The 16,737-nt window shown below is 46.8% G+C and overlaps 1 protein-coding gene across 1 annotated transcript in view; it reads right to left on the bottom strand.

The window, feature by feature from the left end:
- MDGA2 (MAM domain containing glycosylphosphatidylinositol anchor 2) overlaps positions 1 to 16,737 on the bottom strand; it is a gene marked incomplete at its 5' end in the record, with an annotated part of 311,527 nt that overhangs the window by 15,524 nt on the left and 279,266 nt on the right. The window contains 4 exon segments of the mRNA XM_064660078.1: positions 666 to 824; positions 2,781 to 2,936; positions 9,367 to 9,387; positions 15,777 to 15,954. Coding sequence (XP_064516148.1) covers positions 666 to 824; positions 2,781 to 2,936; positions 9,367 to 9,387; positions 15,777 to 15,954 — 514 coding nt within the window.

Here is a 16,737-nt window from a genome sequence, read left to right as displayed (position 1 = left end):
CCCAGATATAAGAGGTGTTCCTATGGGTTCCTGATCAGTAGAAATCGGAATTATCCAATCATTTGGAAACTGGAATTTTGCAATAATTTGGAATATTCCCTGTTTAAAACCTCAGTCATGCAGGAAATGCTTCCCAGATATAAGGGGCTCCTGTGAGCTCCTCAATAGTGGAAATTGGGATTTTGTAGTCATACGGAAAATTCCCTGCTCAAAACCACATTCATGTAGGAAATGCTTCCCAGATATAAGAGGGGCTCCTGTGAGTTCCTGATCATGGGAAATTGGAATTTTGCAATAATTTGGAATATTCCCTGTTTAAAACCTCATTTATGCAGAAAACTCTTCCCAGATATAAGAGGGGTTCCTGTGAGTTCCTGATCAGTGGAAATTGGGATTTTTTAACTATATGGAAAATTCCCTGTTCAAAACCTCATTCATGTAGGAAAATATTCCCAGATATAAGAGGGGCTCCTGTGAGTTCCTAATCACCCAGAATTGGAATTTTGCACCAATTTGGATGCTCTCAGGCCCCTCTTTTAGGTTGTAACCGGCCCTGGAAGGTGCCAGGAGTCCTCCCCTGCTTTTCCTTCACCCCAGAGGCCACTTTTCCTGCCATTTTTCCCCCAAAAGCCTCTCCCCCAGAGGTCCCCCTGGCTTTCTCTCACCTATGTGCTGTCCATACATGTGATAGTAGAAGCTGAAGCAATAGGCCGTGTTGGTGGCTCCGTAGGGATTTTTGGGAGCGACGCTGAACACGGGACTGACCAGCCTGGCCTTCTCCCCCTCCAGCCTGGGCCGGGACGTCTCGATGTACATGTAGAAACCTGGGAAAATCCAAATGGGAATCATTAGGTCGGGATCTTCCACACCCTTCAAGCGCAGGACACGACGGGACTCGATTAATTGATCCAGCGGCTCGATCGATTTTTCCCGTTTTTCTGCCATCCCGGGGATTCTGGGCCGTGTTTCTTCATATTAAGCTCCTGTGTTTGCTTCAACTGCTTCAAAATCCTGTTGTCCATGGAAACTGAAAGCCAAACTGGCAGCTCCAAGTCCTGGAAAACAGCTCCAAGTCCTGGAAAACAGCTCCAAGTCCATGTAATGTATTAATGATGCACGAGTGAAGAAAAAGATCTTTATGAGGGGGTTCAGCCTTCAGGGTCCAGGTGGTAATTTGTCCCTGTAAACAGGGAGTGGGGGTGATTTGTAAAATAAAGGGGAAAACATCTCAATGGAAACCTTTCAAGGAATATTTCTCACTGGCCACGTCAGTCACAAAGAAGAAAATATTCATTTATTGCGTTCCCGGACCACGCAAACCACAGAGATTTCATTTATTTAACCCAACCGAGTGAATATGATGCAGGAAGGGGTTTTTTTTCCTGTTTGGTTGTGCAAACAGGGGCCTAAAATAACCTGAATTACTGCAGGATTTGAAAAATTCAGCACGAGCTGTCTGCCTTTTCAATGTAAACACACAGTGCAGCGGAAAACCACGTTAATGGGGGAGCAGATGGAAAACTGCACATTTTAACAACACCCAGAGCAAAAACAGGGCCAAAAATCACCTGGTTGTGACAGGCTGAGGGAGTCCAAGTTGAGATTTAAATGAAATAAAGCAGAAGAATATTTGCAGATGAGCCAGGAGGTTTCCCCAGCGGGATATAACGGGAAAGGATTCACTTGGAAAATGGCACAACAGAAAGGAGGCAAGATGGTTGATGGCACAATTCTGGTATTGTTACTCTTGGTATGACCTTAGAGCACCTTCCAGTACCTAAAAGGGGCTCCAGGAGATCTGGAGAAGGACGTGGGACAAGGAGGGACAGGAGGAGGGGATTAAATTAAAGGAGGGCAGGGCTAGATGGGATATTGGGAAGGAGTTCTTGGCTAGATGGGATATTGGGAAAGAGTTCTTGGCTGTGAAGGTGGTGAGGGGCTGGGATGGAATTCCCAGAGAAGCTGTGGCTGCCCCCGGATCCCTGAAAGTGTCCAAGGCCAGGTTGGAGCAACCTGAGACAGTGGGAGGTGTCTGGGGTTGGAACAATATGGACTTTAAGGTCCCTTCCAACCCAACCCATTCTTTGATTCTTTAATAAAATAAGTTTGTCTGGATTTAAAAGTATCACCAACTTTTAGTCAGACAGAGAACTAGCTATAAAATAACACAACCCAAGGATGCTCAGGCAGCATCTGACCAGAGAGGGCTGGAATGAGATGGGCTTTGAATGAGGTTAAAGAAAAAAAAATATAAAATAAATATTCAGGCCAGATGAAAAAAAAAAAAAAGGAAGTCAAAGTTTGCCATTTATTTAACAGGCAAACACTGGTTTCACGTGGAATACATTGGAAAAGTTAGTGCTGAATGTTCTTGGCACTAAAACATGACAGGAGAATAAAAATGGGGAAGAGGTCCTCAGGTTTAACTCAACACTTTTCTTATGCAAGAAACATTTCAATGGATCTGGATGGTGTTGAGCTGTTAATTAATAGGCAGGAGGAAGAGCCCTCCCAACCCAAACCATTCTTTGATTCCATAATAAAATACTTTTAAATCCCAGGTAAACTTATCACCAACTTTGAGCCAGACACAGAACAACCTATAAAACAACCCAACCCAAGGCTGCTCAGGCAGCATCTGACCAGAGAGGGCTGGAATGAGATGGGCTTTGAGGTCCCTCCCAATCCAAACCATTCCATGATTCCATGATCAGGAAATGCCTGAACTGGCCATCCTGCTCCCGGTGCCAGCCCAGCAGGAGCTCCAGGATCTCACCCACCTTCCTTGGAGCCCGTCCTGTCTGCGTTGGGCCCCGTGTTCGGGGTGTACTTGGTGTCCCTCGTGGCAGTGCTTTGTTTAGTCCAGTCAAAGTTATCCGTGTCATCTTGGGTGAAAAGGCAAATATTCCCATCCTCGAAGCCACAGTGGAACTCTCCTGCCAACACAGCCAAGAGCAGAAATTCAGTGGCCAAACCTGTTCCTCCAACCCTTGTTTTTCAAAGTGTTCATTATAATGTTCATTATAATGTTAATTATACACGTTGGGATGATGCTCAATAAGAGCAAATAGGAGTATTTGTGAATATAAATACATATATTTTTATTTTCCGCCGGTTTCTAGTGTTTCATGTCGTTTTCTTTCGCAGCAACTTCAACAAAACGGAAATCAAACAAAATATCCTCAATCTGTGCTGGTGCTGCTTGAAATCATATTTAAATCTTATTGCACAGCTCGTCCTCTCTCATATTCAGGTTCATACATTTAGGGTAAACATTTACACATTTACATATTTATACGATTTTATATGCAAATTTATATATTTATTCAGTTTTAGACACAAATGTACATATTTATACGTTTCAGAGGTGTCATTTCTTCTTACCAGGATTGCATTCCTAAAAAGCTGGGAAGAACAAGCACCACGTCCATAAAACATGAACCACAGGGGGAAAAGTGGGAAGTGGATTATTTTTGTTTAGGGATAAGAAGATCAAAATCTAAATGTTATCTCCAAGTGGCATCTCCTAAATTATCCTTAATTTCAAGAGGGTTGGGAAAGAAATTGGGGTGAAAATGAGAGCAAAGGAGCTTTAGGGCTGATATGAAGAACATCCCTAAAAATCAGGACGTGGATGGATTGCTCAGGAAGAGCAGCGGGATCTCATCCCTGGATTATATTAATCAAGTAGAGGAATACCTGGAAAAAAAGGTTTTGGTCTTATCTGCACCCCTATGGGCAGGACAGGGGGCTGTGTCCTGTCCTGAAGGCACCTCCTGGACTTCCATCAGGAATTTGGGGTGGATTCGAGATCAGGGGGTAAAAGTGTAAGTCAAAGAATTAAAAATTGCCAAGAACCTCAAAAAGGATCCCTGGGATGCTCTCCTGCAGGGAACAGAGGATCCAGGGCAGTGGGTTACGATGGGATGAGAAATTTCTCCTGATGGACATTTAGGAACCAAAATAAATCCAAACTTGGAGGTTCAGCTCTCGTCGCAGAGCAAAATAAAAGCTGCAAAAGCTTCATTTCACGTGCACAGACAATTCCTGCCGAGTTTACTCTTCCAGCAAAGTCAATTGATTTATCTGGGAAAACAAGGAAATCTCCTTTCTCCTGGGAGAAGGCAGCTGCCAGCACACGGTGTCAGCCCCGGCCCGGGTTGAAAGGGGGGCAATTTATATTCATTGCTCTGAGGAACTCAAACACCCAGCACCCGGGGATTATTCATCTCTGTTTCACTGAGAAGGTGGATAAACGTTTGCAGGTTTGGGGAACTATAAATCCAAACTATAAATCCACTTAAGCCACTGGAGCTTCCCTGGTAATCAGTGAGGACAGAGGGACCTGGGGCTTAGCTTGGGCTTGTAGTGCTAAGCAAGAACCTTGGGCTGAGGCTTAGTTACACTCAGGTGATAGTGCAGGTTCAAAAGCAGGCTGGAAAAAATCCATTCCAAACCACGAGGTGCTTAAGGAATGATTTCCAAGTCTTATTCTGCTCCTGCCTGGCCAAAGAAAGCATAAGGCCAATGGGAACCTGAGGGGCTTTAGGAAGAGGGTTATCAGCAGGTCAGGGAGGGGATCCTGCCCCTCTGCTCAGCCCTGGGAGGCACATCTGGGGTGCTTTGTCCAGCTCTGGGCTCCTCTGGATGAGGAAATCATGGAGATCCTGGAAGATGATTCTCCTATGGAGATGATGAAGGGATGGAGCATCTCTGAGGGAGCTGGGGCTGTTCAGCCTCCAGAGGGGACACCCAGAGGGGACCTCCCCAAGGGCTGGCAGGGCCTGCAGGGAGGGTGTTGGATTCCAAAAATTTGGATGTGAGAAAAAGGAAAACTGCTAAGTTCAAACAAAGCCTTGGGCTGACAGAGACTGGGGAAAAAAAACCCAGCCAGAGTCCAGCCAAGGATCCATGGATGTCATGGGTTTGGAATGTCCTGCCCAAGCCTGGAGAAACCACGTCCTGATCTCATCAGACCTCTGCATAAAACCCATTGTGTTCTCCCCTTTTTGCATGTGTATCCTCTGTATCCCTTACCCAATACCTAATCCCCCCTGGAAAATCCCCCAAGTAGGGTTTTTCCCATGAGGGAATTCCTGGGACCCCAAATGGCTTAACCTGGGTTTTCCCTTGATGTCACCCCTGTGAAAACCCCTGGTTAGAATAACCCCAGCCTCTTCATGAATACGTAACCCCCTGTTAAATATGGAAACCCTGAACCTTTGAAAACGAACTTGTGAGTCCAAATAAACTATTCCAGTTTTCTGCCTCCACTGGGACCGTGTTGGCATTATTGACTCGCTCCAGGAGGGGGCAGAGGATGGCCCAGGCTCTGCTTGGGGGGGCCCAGCAATGGCACAGCAGGAACGGGCAGGAACTGATGCCCAGCAAGTGCCACCTGCACAGGAGGAAGAACTTCTTGGCTGGGCAGTGACCCAGCCCTGAGCAGATTGGCCAGAGAGGGGAGAGTCTCCTCCCTGGGGATATTCCAGAGCCCTCTGGACACAATCTCTGTGCTCTGGGATGGCCCTGCTGGAGCAGGGAGGTGGCACCAGGTGATCCACTGTGGGCCCTTCCAGCCTGACCCATCCTGGGATTCGGTTTTGCCACAGACAGCTGGAAAATTCTCTTTTCCCTCTCCTCCCTGAATACTTTGAGATTCCCTCCTGAGCAAATCCTGCTCAGCTCTGGATCAGGATATCAGCAGAGAAATACCCTTAACACCAGATGATACCACACCAGTCTGGCTCCAAATAAATTCCCCAATACCCTGAAGAAAACTGAAATAAAGGGACTGAACCAAACAGCTCTGTAATACTCCAATTCCACGTGCAAATATAACACTGCCAGAATTCTAGGAAAATCCTCCCTGGGGACATTCCAGAGCCCTCTGGACACAATCCCTGTGCTCTGGGATGGCCCTGCTGGAGCAGGGAGGTGGGATCAGATGGGACACTGTGGGCCCTTCCAGTCTGACCCATCCTGGGATCCTGCACCTCTCCAGACCAGTCAGTGTAAGACACAACCCCACCAAACCAAGTTATCACACAAATGCAGATCCCAGAAATTTCCTTGCCTGTCAGCACCTCAAGGAGATTGACTTGATTTCTCAGTAAATCCTTCAACATTCTTAGATCCTCCAGGGGAATTTATTCCCTAAATTATTCCCTGTTCCTTAACTGGCAGGGAGGAGGGAGAACTGGGATTTGGTTATCACTGGTTGTGTGATAACTACATGATGGGCAGCCATAAATATTCAGGCCAGGTTGGGGAAAAAAAAAAAAGAAGTCAAAGTTTGCCATTTATTTAACAGGCAAACACTGTTTTCACGTGGAATACATTGGAAAAGGTTAGTGCTGAATGTTCTTGGCACTAAAACACGACAGGAGAATAAAAATGGGGAAGAGGTCCTGAGGTTTAACCCAACACTTTTCTTATGCAAGAAACAGGAGCATTTCAGTGGATCTGGATGGTGTTGAGCTGTTAATTAATGGGCGGGAGGAAGAGCCACCCCTTCCCAAGCATGGCACTAATGATGGTGCTAATTAACATCAGTGACAGTGGTCACTTATGGTCAAAGTGGATTCAGGTTATTAATAAATTCATTGCCAATTAGGGCAAACTCTGAACCCGTTCTCAAGGTGAAACACTCATTGCACTGTGAATTTTTGGCATCTATTCCATAGAATTCAAGCTGGGTGTGAGTCTCTTAACATCAAATCTCTTCCATTATTTATGTGTGACATCTTAATTGTACAGATGGAGATGAAATCCTTGTGGTTTACATTAAATATGGTTTGATTATAAATGTTAAATGGTCGATATTATATGTTAAAAATGAAAGGTAGATGTGAGGCTGCATCTCAGAGTTTAAGTCTTTTGGTGCTGTTTGTTTATGTACAGCAGGAGCTGCATAAAAAGGAAGGATTGAGGCAATGGGAATCATCCAGAACTGAAGCAGGAAGAACATGACTCCAGTTTCCAGTGCAGGAATCTTGTCCTGGTTGGATGCAGCTCTTACTCTTTGTTCACAACAATGTAAATCAAATGAGAAATCGGCCCAGCAGGTTTAGGAACAACAGAGTTTTTGGAGAAAGCACAGAAAAGGGACAGCTGAGGGAGCTGGGGGGGCTCAGCCTGGAGAAAAGGAGGCTCAGGGGGGACCTTCTGGCTCTGCAACCCCCTGACAGGAGGGGGGAGCCGGGGGGGGGTCGGGCTCTGCTCCCAGGGAACAAGGGACAGGAGGAGAGGGAACGGCCTCCAGCTGTGCCAGGGGAGGCTCAGGTGGGACAGGAGGAGGAATTTCTGCCTGGAAAGGGTGGTGAGGCCTTGGCAGGGGCTGCCCAGGGAGGTTTGGAGTGCCCAGCCCTGGAGGTGTCCCAGGAAGGCCTGGCCGTGGCACTCAGTGCTCTGGGCTGGGGACAAGGGGGGCATCGGGCACAGGGGGATCCATGGGCTGGGAGGGCTTTTCCAACCTCAGGGATTCTGGAATTCAGGGATTCTATGATTCCATGAACCACAGAAAGTAGAAAGTGCTTTTTGTACTTTCAGGATTCGACCTATTTTTCAACTGCAATATTTTCACCCCTTGAGTTTCCTGAATCTCATTTGCCACCTTCTGAAGGGGACAAGGGACAGGAGGAGAGGGAACGGCCTCCAACTGTGCCAGGGGAGGCTCAGGTGGGACAGGAGGAGGAATTTCCTCCTGGAAAGGGTGGTGAGGCCTTGGCAGGGGCTGCCCAGGGAGGTTTGGAGTGCCCAGCCCTGGTGGGATTCAGCCCTGTGGATGTGGCACTTGGGGACAGGGGTGGCCTGGGCAGTGCTGGGGGAACAGAGACGGGAGACAGAATCTCTGTCCTGCAGCTCCCAGGTTTGAACCCACGTGCAGACCAAGATTTCCTTCCTGGTAAAGGATTCCACTCAAAAAAAAATCTTTGGGGGAAAACAAGCAAAGCCAAATTTTCCCCTGGTTTTGGTCATCTGGAAGAAGTGACACCAGGTCCCCCATGCTTTGGGTGACAAACCTTCCCATCCCTCTTTCCCATCCCTCCCTTGAGCTCACACATTCCCTATTTCCAGAACCATTCAGGTGCCACCCACACTCCACCAGGAGCCTACAAGAGCTACAGAGACAACCTAAAAATCAGTTTGAGATCTTAAAATCACTTGGGATCGCAACTCATTTCTTCTCAACATCACAGAGCTGATCTTTAATATGTTAATTAACAAGAGCCTCATTCACTGCTCGTTGAAGTCCATGGGGGAGGTTCCACCAGCTCCTGGGAGCTTCCAACTAAGCCCTGATTGATTATTAATGTGCTGGACAAGATCTTCTGCAAATAGGTTTAAAATTTACAGAAAGGCTCAGCTGTTGAGTCTGAGATGGAGAGAGAGGCTCAAACAACCCAATCCTGATCCCACTGGGCTTCCCTACAGGAATAATGGGAGACGGAGCCCCATTTAATAAGCAGGAATATTTTTGGGAGACTGACCCCCATTTCCCAAGCAGGAATATTTTTGGGAGACTGACCCCTGATTTCCTAAGCAGGAATATTTTTGGGAGACTGAACCCCATTTCCCAAGCAGGAATATTTTTGGGAGACGAGCCCAATTTCCCAAGCAGGAATATTTTTGGGAGACTGAGCCTCATTTCCCAAGCAGGAATATTTTTGGGAGACTGATCCCCATTTCCCAAGCAGGAATATTTTTGGGAGACTGATCCCCATTTCCCAAGCAGGAATATTTTTGGGAGACTGAGCCCCATTTCCCAAGCAGGAATATTTTAGGGAGACTGCCCCCTATTTCCCAAGCAGGAATATTTTTGGGAGACTGAGCCCCATTTCCCAAGCAGGAATATTTTTGGGAGACTGAGCCCCATTTGCTAAGCAGGAATATTTTTGGAGACTGAGCCCCATTTGCTAAGCAGGAATATTTTTGGGAGACTGACCCTCATTTCCCAAGCAGGAATATTTTTGGGAGACTGACCCTCATTTCCTAAGCAGGAATATTTTTGGGAGACCGAGCCCCATTTCCCAAGCAGGAATATTTTTGGGAGACTGAGCCCCATTTCCCAAGCAGGAATATTTTTGGGAGACTGAGCCCCATTTGCTAAGCAGGAATATTTTTGGTGTATTAAAATCAAAACTTTCACAAGAAATTAATAAATAATACATAAGTAAATAAAATTTTGGCACATTTTGGCTTATTAAAATGAAGACTCTTGGCAGAATATGCTGGGAAAGAGGATGTGGGATGCAATGGAAAGGGAAATACTTATAATTTCCTTTTTTACTGCGAGGGACAACAAATGCAAGGACAGCTCTTCACACACACAAGAGATAAAAAGGTAAATTAATAAATACTCACGTAGGTGAGGATTCACTGGAGCTGGAAAACAAAGCAAAAATAAAATTAGCACAGAGAAAAAAAATAAATCTGATTGCTGGAGATGCAGATTATCCCAAATTTCCTGTTGGTCCCTTCCCCATGGCAGGGGGTGGGATAAGATGGGCTTTAAGATCCTTCCCAACCCAAAGCCTTCTGGGATTCTGGGATAAAGAGGTGAGTGGAAACAAGTGAGGGGTTCAGCTGCTCTGCTTTGTAACCCCTGCAAACTGGTTGATTGTGGTAATTACAACCAGCAGCTCAATCTTTAATCAAGATCCAAGTCTACATGAAAAGCAACATTATCTGCAAATATTTGGGCTGTACATGGACAAGGCTGATTTCCTCCCACTATAGCAATTATTCTCACTTACTTTTGATAATACTGGATCACACTGGGAATGAGTGTCAGTGTAAAGTTATAAATATTGTCATTTATGCACTGTTTGGCACCAGTTTCTTTTTTCTGGGGCTAGAAACATGGTACTACGAATAAAATAATAATAATTAATAATAATAATAATAATAATAATAATAATAATAATAATAATAATAATAATAATAATAATAACAGCAGTCAGTCATAACCACAAATATATACTTTTCTTTCATACAGAATCTGGGTAGTGATTAAACCTCATGTAAAAACAAGTGAGCTGGACCACAAAGCAACTGGTCACCACCAGCTGTGGGTGCAAATCATCATCATCATCCATCTGTTCTCTCTGTGACAGGGACAGCACCCAGGGAAGGGCTGGAGCTGTGCCAGGGCAGGGTCAGGTTGGATCTCAGGACAAGGTTCTTCCCCCAGAGGGTGGTTGGCACTGCCCAGGCTGCCCAGGGCAGTGGGCACGGCCCCAAGGCTGCCAGAGCTCCAGGAGGGTTTGGATGATCCTCTGGGGCACAGGGGGGGATTGTTGGGGATGGGCCTGGGCAGGGCTGAGGGTTGGACTGGATGGGCCTTGGGGGTCCCTTCCCACTCAGGCTATTCCATGATCCCATGATCTACCAGTTGCTGTTACAAGAGGCCAACTCTCCATCCCATTCAAGTATTAACATTACTATTATTGACTTTTTTAACATTTAAAATTTACTATTATTAACATAAAGGAGTTTACACGACCTCTTTAATCACTTGTTAACTTTAAAAATATTTCAGTGCACATCAAAAAACATCATGGCTGGAGATAGGCTTGGATAGGTTGGAGAGTTGGGCTGATTCCAAGGGGATGAGGTTCCAGCAGGCCAAGGGCCGGGTCCTGCCCTTTGGCCACAACAACCCCCGGCAGCTCCAGGCTGGGCCAGAGGGGCTGGAGAGCAGCCAGGCAGGAAGGGAGCTGGGAGTGGGGATGGACAGGGAGCTGAACAGGAGCCAGAGTGTGCCCAGGGGGACAAGAGGGCCAAGGGATCCTGGCCTGGCTCAGGAACAGGGGGGCCAACAGGGCCAGGGAAGGGATTCCTGCCCTGGACTCAGCGCTGGGGAGGCCACCCCTGGAGTGCTGGGTCCAGTTCTGGGCCCTCAGCTCAGGAAGGCCCTGGAGGGGCTGGAGCAGGGGCAGAGGAGAGCAACGAGGCTGGGGAAGGGACTGGAGCACAAGTGCTGGGAGGAGAGGCTGAGGGAGCTGGGGGGGCTCAGCCTGGAGAGGAGGAGGCTCAGGGGAGACCTCCTCACTCTCTGCAACTCCCTGCCAGGAGGGGGGAGCCGGGGGGGGTTGGTCTCTTTTCCCAGGCAACTCTCAGCAAGACAAGAGGGCTGGGTCTGCAGCTGGGCCAGGGGAGGGGGAGGTTGGAGATCAGGAAGAATTTCTTTGCAGAGAGGGTGCTCAGCCATTGGAATGGGCTGCCCAGGGAAGGGGGGGATTCTCCATCCCTGGAGGTGTTTAAGGACAGACTGGATGTGGCATCAGTGCCATGGGCTGGGAACCACGGCGGGGTTGGATCAAGGGTTGGGCTGGATGATCTCAGAGGTCCCTTCCAACCCAGCTGATTCTATGAATGATTCTATGATTCTATGATCAGTTTTAGTGTTTTCACCTCACCCACCGAAGTTTTAATGGGATCTCACAGCCAGTTCCCATCAAACAGGCTGACACACATTTACATAAAGCGATGGAGATAATGTTGAAGCCGCTGCCCCAAGATGTACCTGCTGTTCCTCTGAGCCATCTCTGCTTTGAATTACCCTCCAAAACACTCATCAGAGCTCCTCCAGCTGCCCTGTCTGTATTTCCTTGCCAGACTGTGCTCACCAGCACAGTCACACACGGAGCTCCCAAAGAATCTGCCAAGTGATGTTTGGCTGGGATTATCAATGTCACTCCCACTGTGAGAATTGCTCTTTTCTCCTGTCCTTCCATGTGCAGAGCAGAGAATAATTCATGGCAGGCAAGGGATTTGCCTGGGAAATCCTTGTGCCACGGGTAAGTTTGCGATTCGTGGCACCAGAAGCTGCAGAGGTTTTATTTTGTATTTACAGCTCCCGCTTGGGATGGCAGGAGATGCATAAAAAACTAATTACTGAGGTCTTCCTACTCTAATAGTCTCCTTATTTTGGATATTCAACATTGGGAGCTGTTATTTTTCTGTATTATTTTATATATTAGCCATTTCCAGGGTAATTTTCAAATGTTAAGGACAATTTTGCATCCAGAGGTGTGCGACCCAATAAACCTGAACTCACAAATGGGATTAATGTGGCTTTACTTAAACGGTCTAAAAGTTAAGGCATCTCATCTTAAAGTGTTACTGGAGCAGTTTTAAAGCCACTGGAGGGACATGGGCATGTCCAGAGGGTGGAAAAAAAACCTAGAGAAGCTTTTTCCTCTTGAATGAGCAGCAAACACAATGAACGCTCCAGAAATGTCCTGTTGATCCTTCCACGCTTCACAGTCATCCTACAGAAATCACTCCTGCCTGGTACCAACTCAAGATTGTCCTCCTAAAAAAACCCAGCTTAAGGTGTCCAAGTGAAACCCGGGCAGTGCACGGTCCATTTATCCTCAATTTGCTCAAAAAATCAGACTGGGTTGGGAAAGTTAATGCATTCCTTCAATGCAAAAAGCCCCATTTTTAGCAGCTTTCTCCACAGAGTGTCTGATCTGCTTGTCACACTGGCTGCATTTCTTTAGGATGGGGTGAAATCCCATTAGGCTGCCGAGAGTTCCGAAAAAAAACGAGGCAAAAATTGTTTGTGGTGGGAATCCTCGAAAAATATGAATCTCTTGGGGCATTTCAAAGCTGATAAATGAACTTTCTCCCTCTGAGGGTGATGGAGCACCAAAAAGGCTGCACGGAGAGGTTGGGAAGTCTCCATCCTTGGAGAAAGGACATCCCTGGAGCTTGGAACAACCTGGGCTAGTGGAAGGTGGGCAGAGGTTTGGAACAGGATGGTCATTAAAACCCTTCCAACCCAGTGGATTCTAGGATTCTGTGACAATTCCCCGGGTCTTGGGTTCTCCAAAAAGGGTATTCCTGACGGGGTGGGATGAGGAAGAAGAGCTGACACCGCTGGAGGCCAGTTCTGCAGGGCTGCTCCAAACTGAACACATGGGGACAAACTCCCCCCAAATCCCACTGAACACAAGAAAATGCAAACGTTTCCCTCCTTGCCCGAGGTCTCATAACTTAAAAAAAGTGGATAATGGGAGAAAAATGTAAAAAAAGGTTTTAATTCTTTTCAGGAACGTTCTCCTGATGCCTTTTATTCCCCGGGTGTCGTACAGAATGATTCCTCACGCTGCTGCAGGTCGGGTGCTGGGCATCCTACCAGCCCATTAACTGCTCCTTTAACATTCCAGCTTTGCAGCTGATAAGCACTGGATTTGCACCGTGACAAGGTGTGTGAGATCATTATTTTCCAGTTGGAGCTCTACACCCATAAACCAGCCCGGTAATAGTTTGCTGGCACCACTCGGGGAGAGAAAAACGGGGATTTTAAGCACACAAAGCCCCAGTGGCTCTGGGATCCCTCTTCAAAGGGCAGTCACTGCGGGTTTAGCTCTTTGATAAATGTCTGGCTCAGGATTTGTGAAGCTGAGAGTTTGTCAGGACCTGAGTGCTGCTCCAAAAGCAGCCTCTTCCCCCCTCCCGGGTGTCTGGGTTTGGTGTCGGCACCTCCTCGTCGCGTTTGAACCGGGGTGTTGTTCACATCTGCACCGGTGGCAGAGAGCAGGAGAAACATTTGCAGGGGACAAAACACTCCTTTTATGCTGCCATGGGAATGTTCTTCCTGCCAGGCAGGGGCTGGAAACGGGAATCACATCATGTTGCAGTGAAAGCTCCAGCTCAGCTCGGTCAGGACCTCAGTCGACCTCCGGAGAGTTGCCAAAATCCAGACACCACCAAAAAAGAGCAGGAGGGACTGAGGGACCAAAAGGGTGGGGTTGGCTTCTTATGAGGGCACTGGTCAGTGCATAAGTCACGGGGGGAATTTTTGGGGTCCATGGGAGAGGGTAGTGGCTGATTGGGAGGATATAATCATCTCCATCCCAGTCAGCACTGAGAATTTGGGTTTGCTGCAGAGAAACCCCAAATATCTGCATGAAGATTCAGTTCCTGACTTTTGGGAAGACTCTGAGTCTTCCCCTTGTGTGTGTGCAAAGAGACCACACTCCTACCAGTGCCAGGAGACAGGGACTTATTAGGGCAAAAGAGTCCAACAAGGAGCCAAAGTCCCACAGGCATTGCAGCAGAATCTCCATTTTCTCTCATTTGTGTGGTCATGGATCTAGAAACAAGTCATCCTTGTTTATCCTGTTTATTCCCATCCTTGGAAGTGTCCAAGACCAGGTTGGACGGGACTTGGAGCAACCTGGGCTGGTGGAAGGTGTCCCTGCCCACGGCAGGGGGTGGAATGAGATGAGCCTTAAGTCTCTTCCAGCCCAAACCATTCCACGAGTTTATTATTCCAAGTCCTTTTGTTTAGCTGGGATTTTGCCTTCAGGAGCTTTGGGAAATGTAGACTTCTCAAACCCTTTCCTGTGGCAGGTTGAACCCAAGATTCACCCACCTCCAGCAGCAGCAGATGTGGCACTTGGTGAAATGGCCCCTCCAGCCTTTACAATTGAGATTTGAGGTCCTTAATGGGATTTTTTTCCCGGTGAAATGGCCCCTCCAGCCTTTACAATTGAGATTTGAGGTCCTTAATGGGATTTTTTTCCCCCTTGACATTAAACCAGTGCTAAAACTAATTGATGATGAGATTGAGGAGGGCTGAGCTCATCACTGCCCATGAAGAATTGCACAAGGGATGCACCAGACACTCAATTTTTGTTCAGATTCATTCACTCCTTTGTCCAATAATGATTTTGGAAAGCAAGTCTTGCTGTGTAGGTTGGTTTTTCTTTTGCTGAGTGGGATGTCCTGCTTTGGGCTCTCTGTGAGCACTAATCAGTGCTGGATCCAGCTCCTGGAGCAACTGGAGCTACACTTGGCCTGTGTCCACGTGGCTTTTTCCCTGTGGGATTGGCAACATTCCTCATGAAAGAATCCTAGAATGGTTTGGGTTGGAAGGGACCTTAAATCCCATCCAGTTCCAACCTCCTCTCCAAGGTACCTCCTGCCTTTCAGTGCACTTTTTACAGCAGAAAAACAAACCAAAGAAAAGAGTCAGTTACTCATTAAATAAATACCCTGACAAAGGTATTTTGAGGGGTTTACCAGAGGAATTAATTCCTGGGAATACTGGGAGAATGCATGGAAGGATGTCCAGAAACTCCCTTTTTCTTGTTAGATTCAAGTGGACAAATCTTTGTGATTTGTAACCTTTCAGAGGAAAATGTGCAAATGCCCTTTGTGTCATATATTATAGAGATTTATACATTACATAAACCTGCATGGGACTAGAAACAGCCACCTTTTTAAAAGAGAATAATTCACAAGAAAATAATTCACAAGAAAATAATTCATGTGAAAATAATTCATGTGAAAATAACGCATGTGAAAATAAAACCTTCTCCACAGTGCTCATTCTGATGGGGCAAAAAAAGGCATTTTGATATCACAGCACAGTTTTGACACCTTCAGACTATTTGTTTTGTGGATTTTTTCTTCAGAACTCCTCATCCTTCAAAGAGCTCCAAGCAAGAACCGACTTGAAATGAGCTATTAGAAACGAACACTGATTTTTAACTTTATTTCCTTTTTTCTATTTTTTCCTTTATTTCACAAAAAAAATTGGAGATGATTTTGAATTTGGTCTGTTCAGATTTTTTTTTTTTTTTTGCTTTTTGTTGTTATGAACCTTCCCAGTGGTGAAGGCTTTAATTTCTACCCGGCTCCTCCTTCCTGGATGATCGTTTTGATGGATTATTTCAGGATTGGGAACGTTCAGACCCCGCCCAGCAGACCCAGAACACGCCAACAAAACATTTCCTGGCCCTCCAAGTTCTTACCACTGTATTTGATGACCCGAATCGTGGAGTCCCCCTCCCCAAATCTGGTGATGGGGGTCAGCCTGACTTCGTAGGCCTCGGGCTTGATGAGCTCGGTGAGGTTGTAGGTGATCAGTTCTCCCTTCTGGATGTTCCCGTTCACGGTGATTTCCTGCTCCCACCAACGCTGTTGGCCAGCCTGAAAAACCAAAAGGAGAATTCCAGCGTCAGAGAGATCTGGGACAGGTTCTGTCTTCACCTCAGAAATGAGTGGAAACCACCCAGAAGGATTGGAGATACAACAAGACCAAGAACCTCCTTTAAATAACCCACCTGAGCATTTTGGTACCAAACAAATGAGACCAAAAACTGGAATTTGTTTTATCCTCTTGTCCTCTCCTCCCAGAGAGGATCCTGCAGCAAAGCTGGCACAGCCCAGTGGCCCTGGGATGGGGTTTGGAGCAGGAAAAAAGCAGAGTTAACCCAATTTAGGAGCATTTTGGACATTCACCACACAGAGGCAACAAAAGTCTTCACCTCAGGAATGTGTGGGAGCAGACACAGAGCTGTGCAACCTCAAACCACCCAGAAGGATTGGAGATACAACAAGACCAAGAACCTTCTTGAAATAACCCACCTGAACATTTTGGTAACAAACAAACGAGACCATAAATTGGGAATCTATTTTATTCCAGAGGCCACTCCTCCTGTCCTCAAAACTGTTGCTCAGTCCAGGTCATCCCATCAGCTTCCTCAGGGTGAATTTTCTCACTGCCAAATGTTATTCCTTCAAACTCAACCAGTTAAATGGACTCTCAGGACTTGTTTCCCTAATTTCCTGAAATAACCCACCTGAGCATTTCTATAGTGAACAAATGAGACTATAAATTGGGACTCCAGTTTATCCTCCTGGCCTCTCCTCCCAGAGAGGATCCTGCAGCAAAGCTGGCACAGCCCAGTGGCCCTGGGATGTGGTTTGGAG

Source organism: Pseudopipra pipra, chromosome 6 (assembly GCF_036250125.1).
Source record: "Pseudopipra pipra isolate bDixPip1 chromosome 6, bDixPip1.hap1, whole genome shotgun sequence".
Lineage (NCBI taxonomy): Eukaryota > Metazoa > Chordata > Aves > Passeriformes > Pipridae > Pseudopipra > Pseudopipra pipra.
The sequence above is the reverse complement of the archived record's forward strand: the minus strand, read 5'-3'. Positions and strand labels throughout refer to the sequence as shown.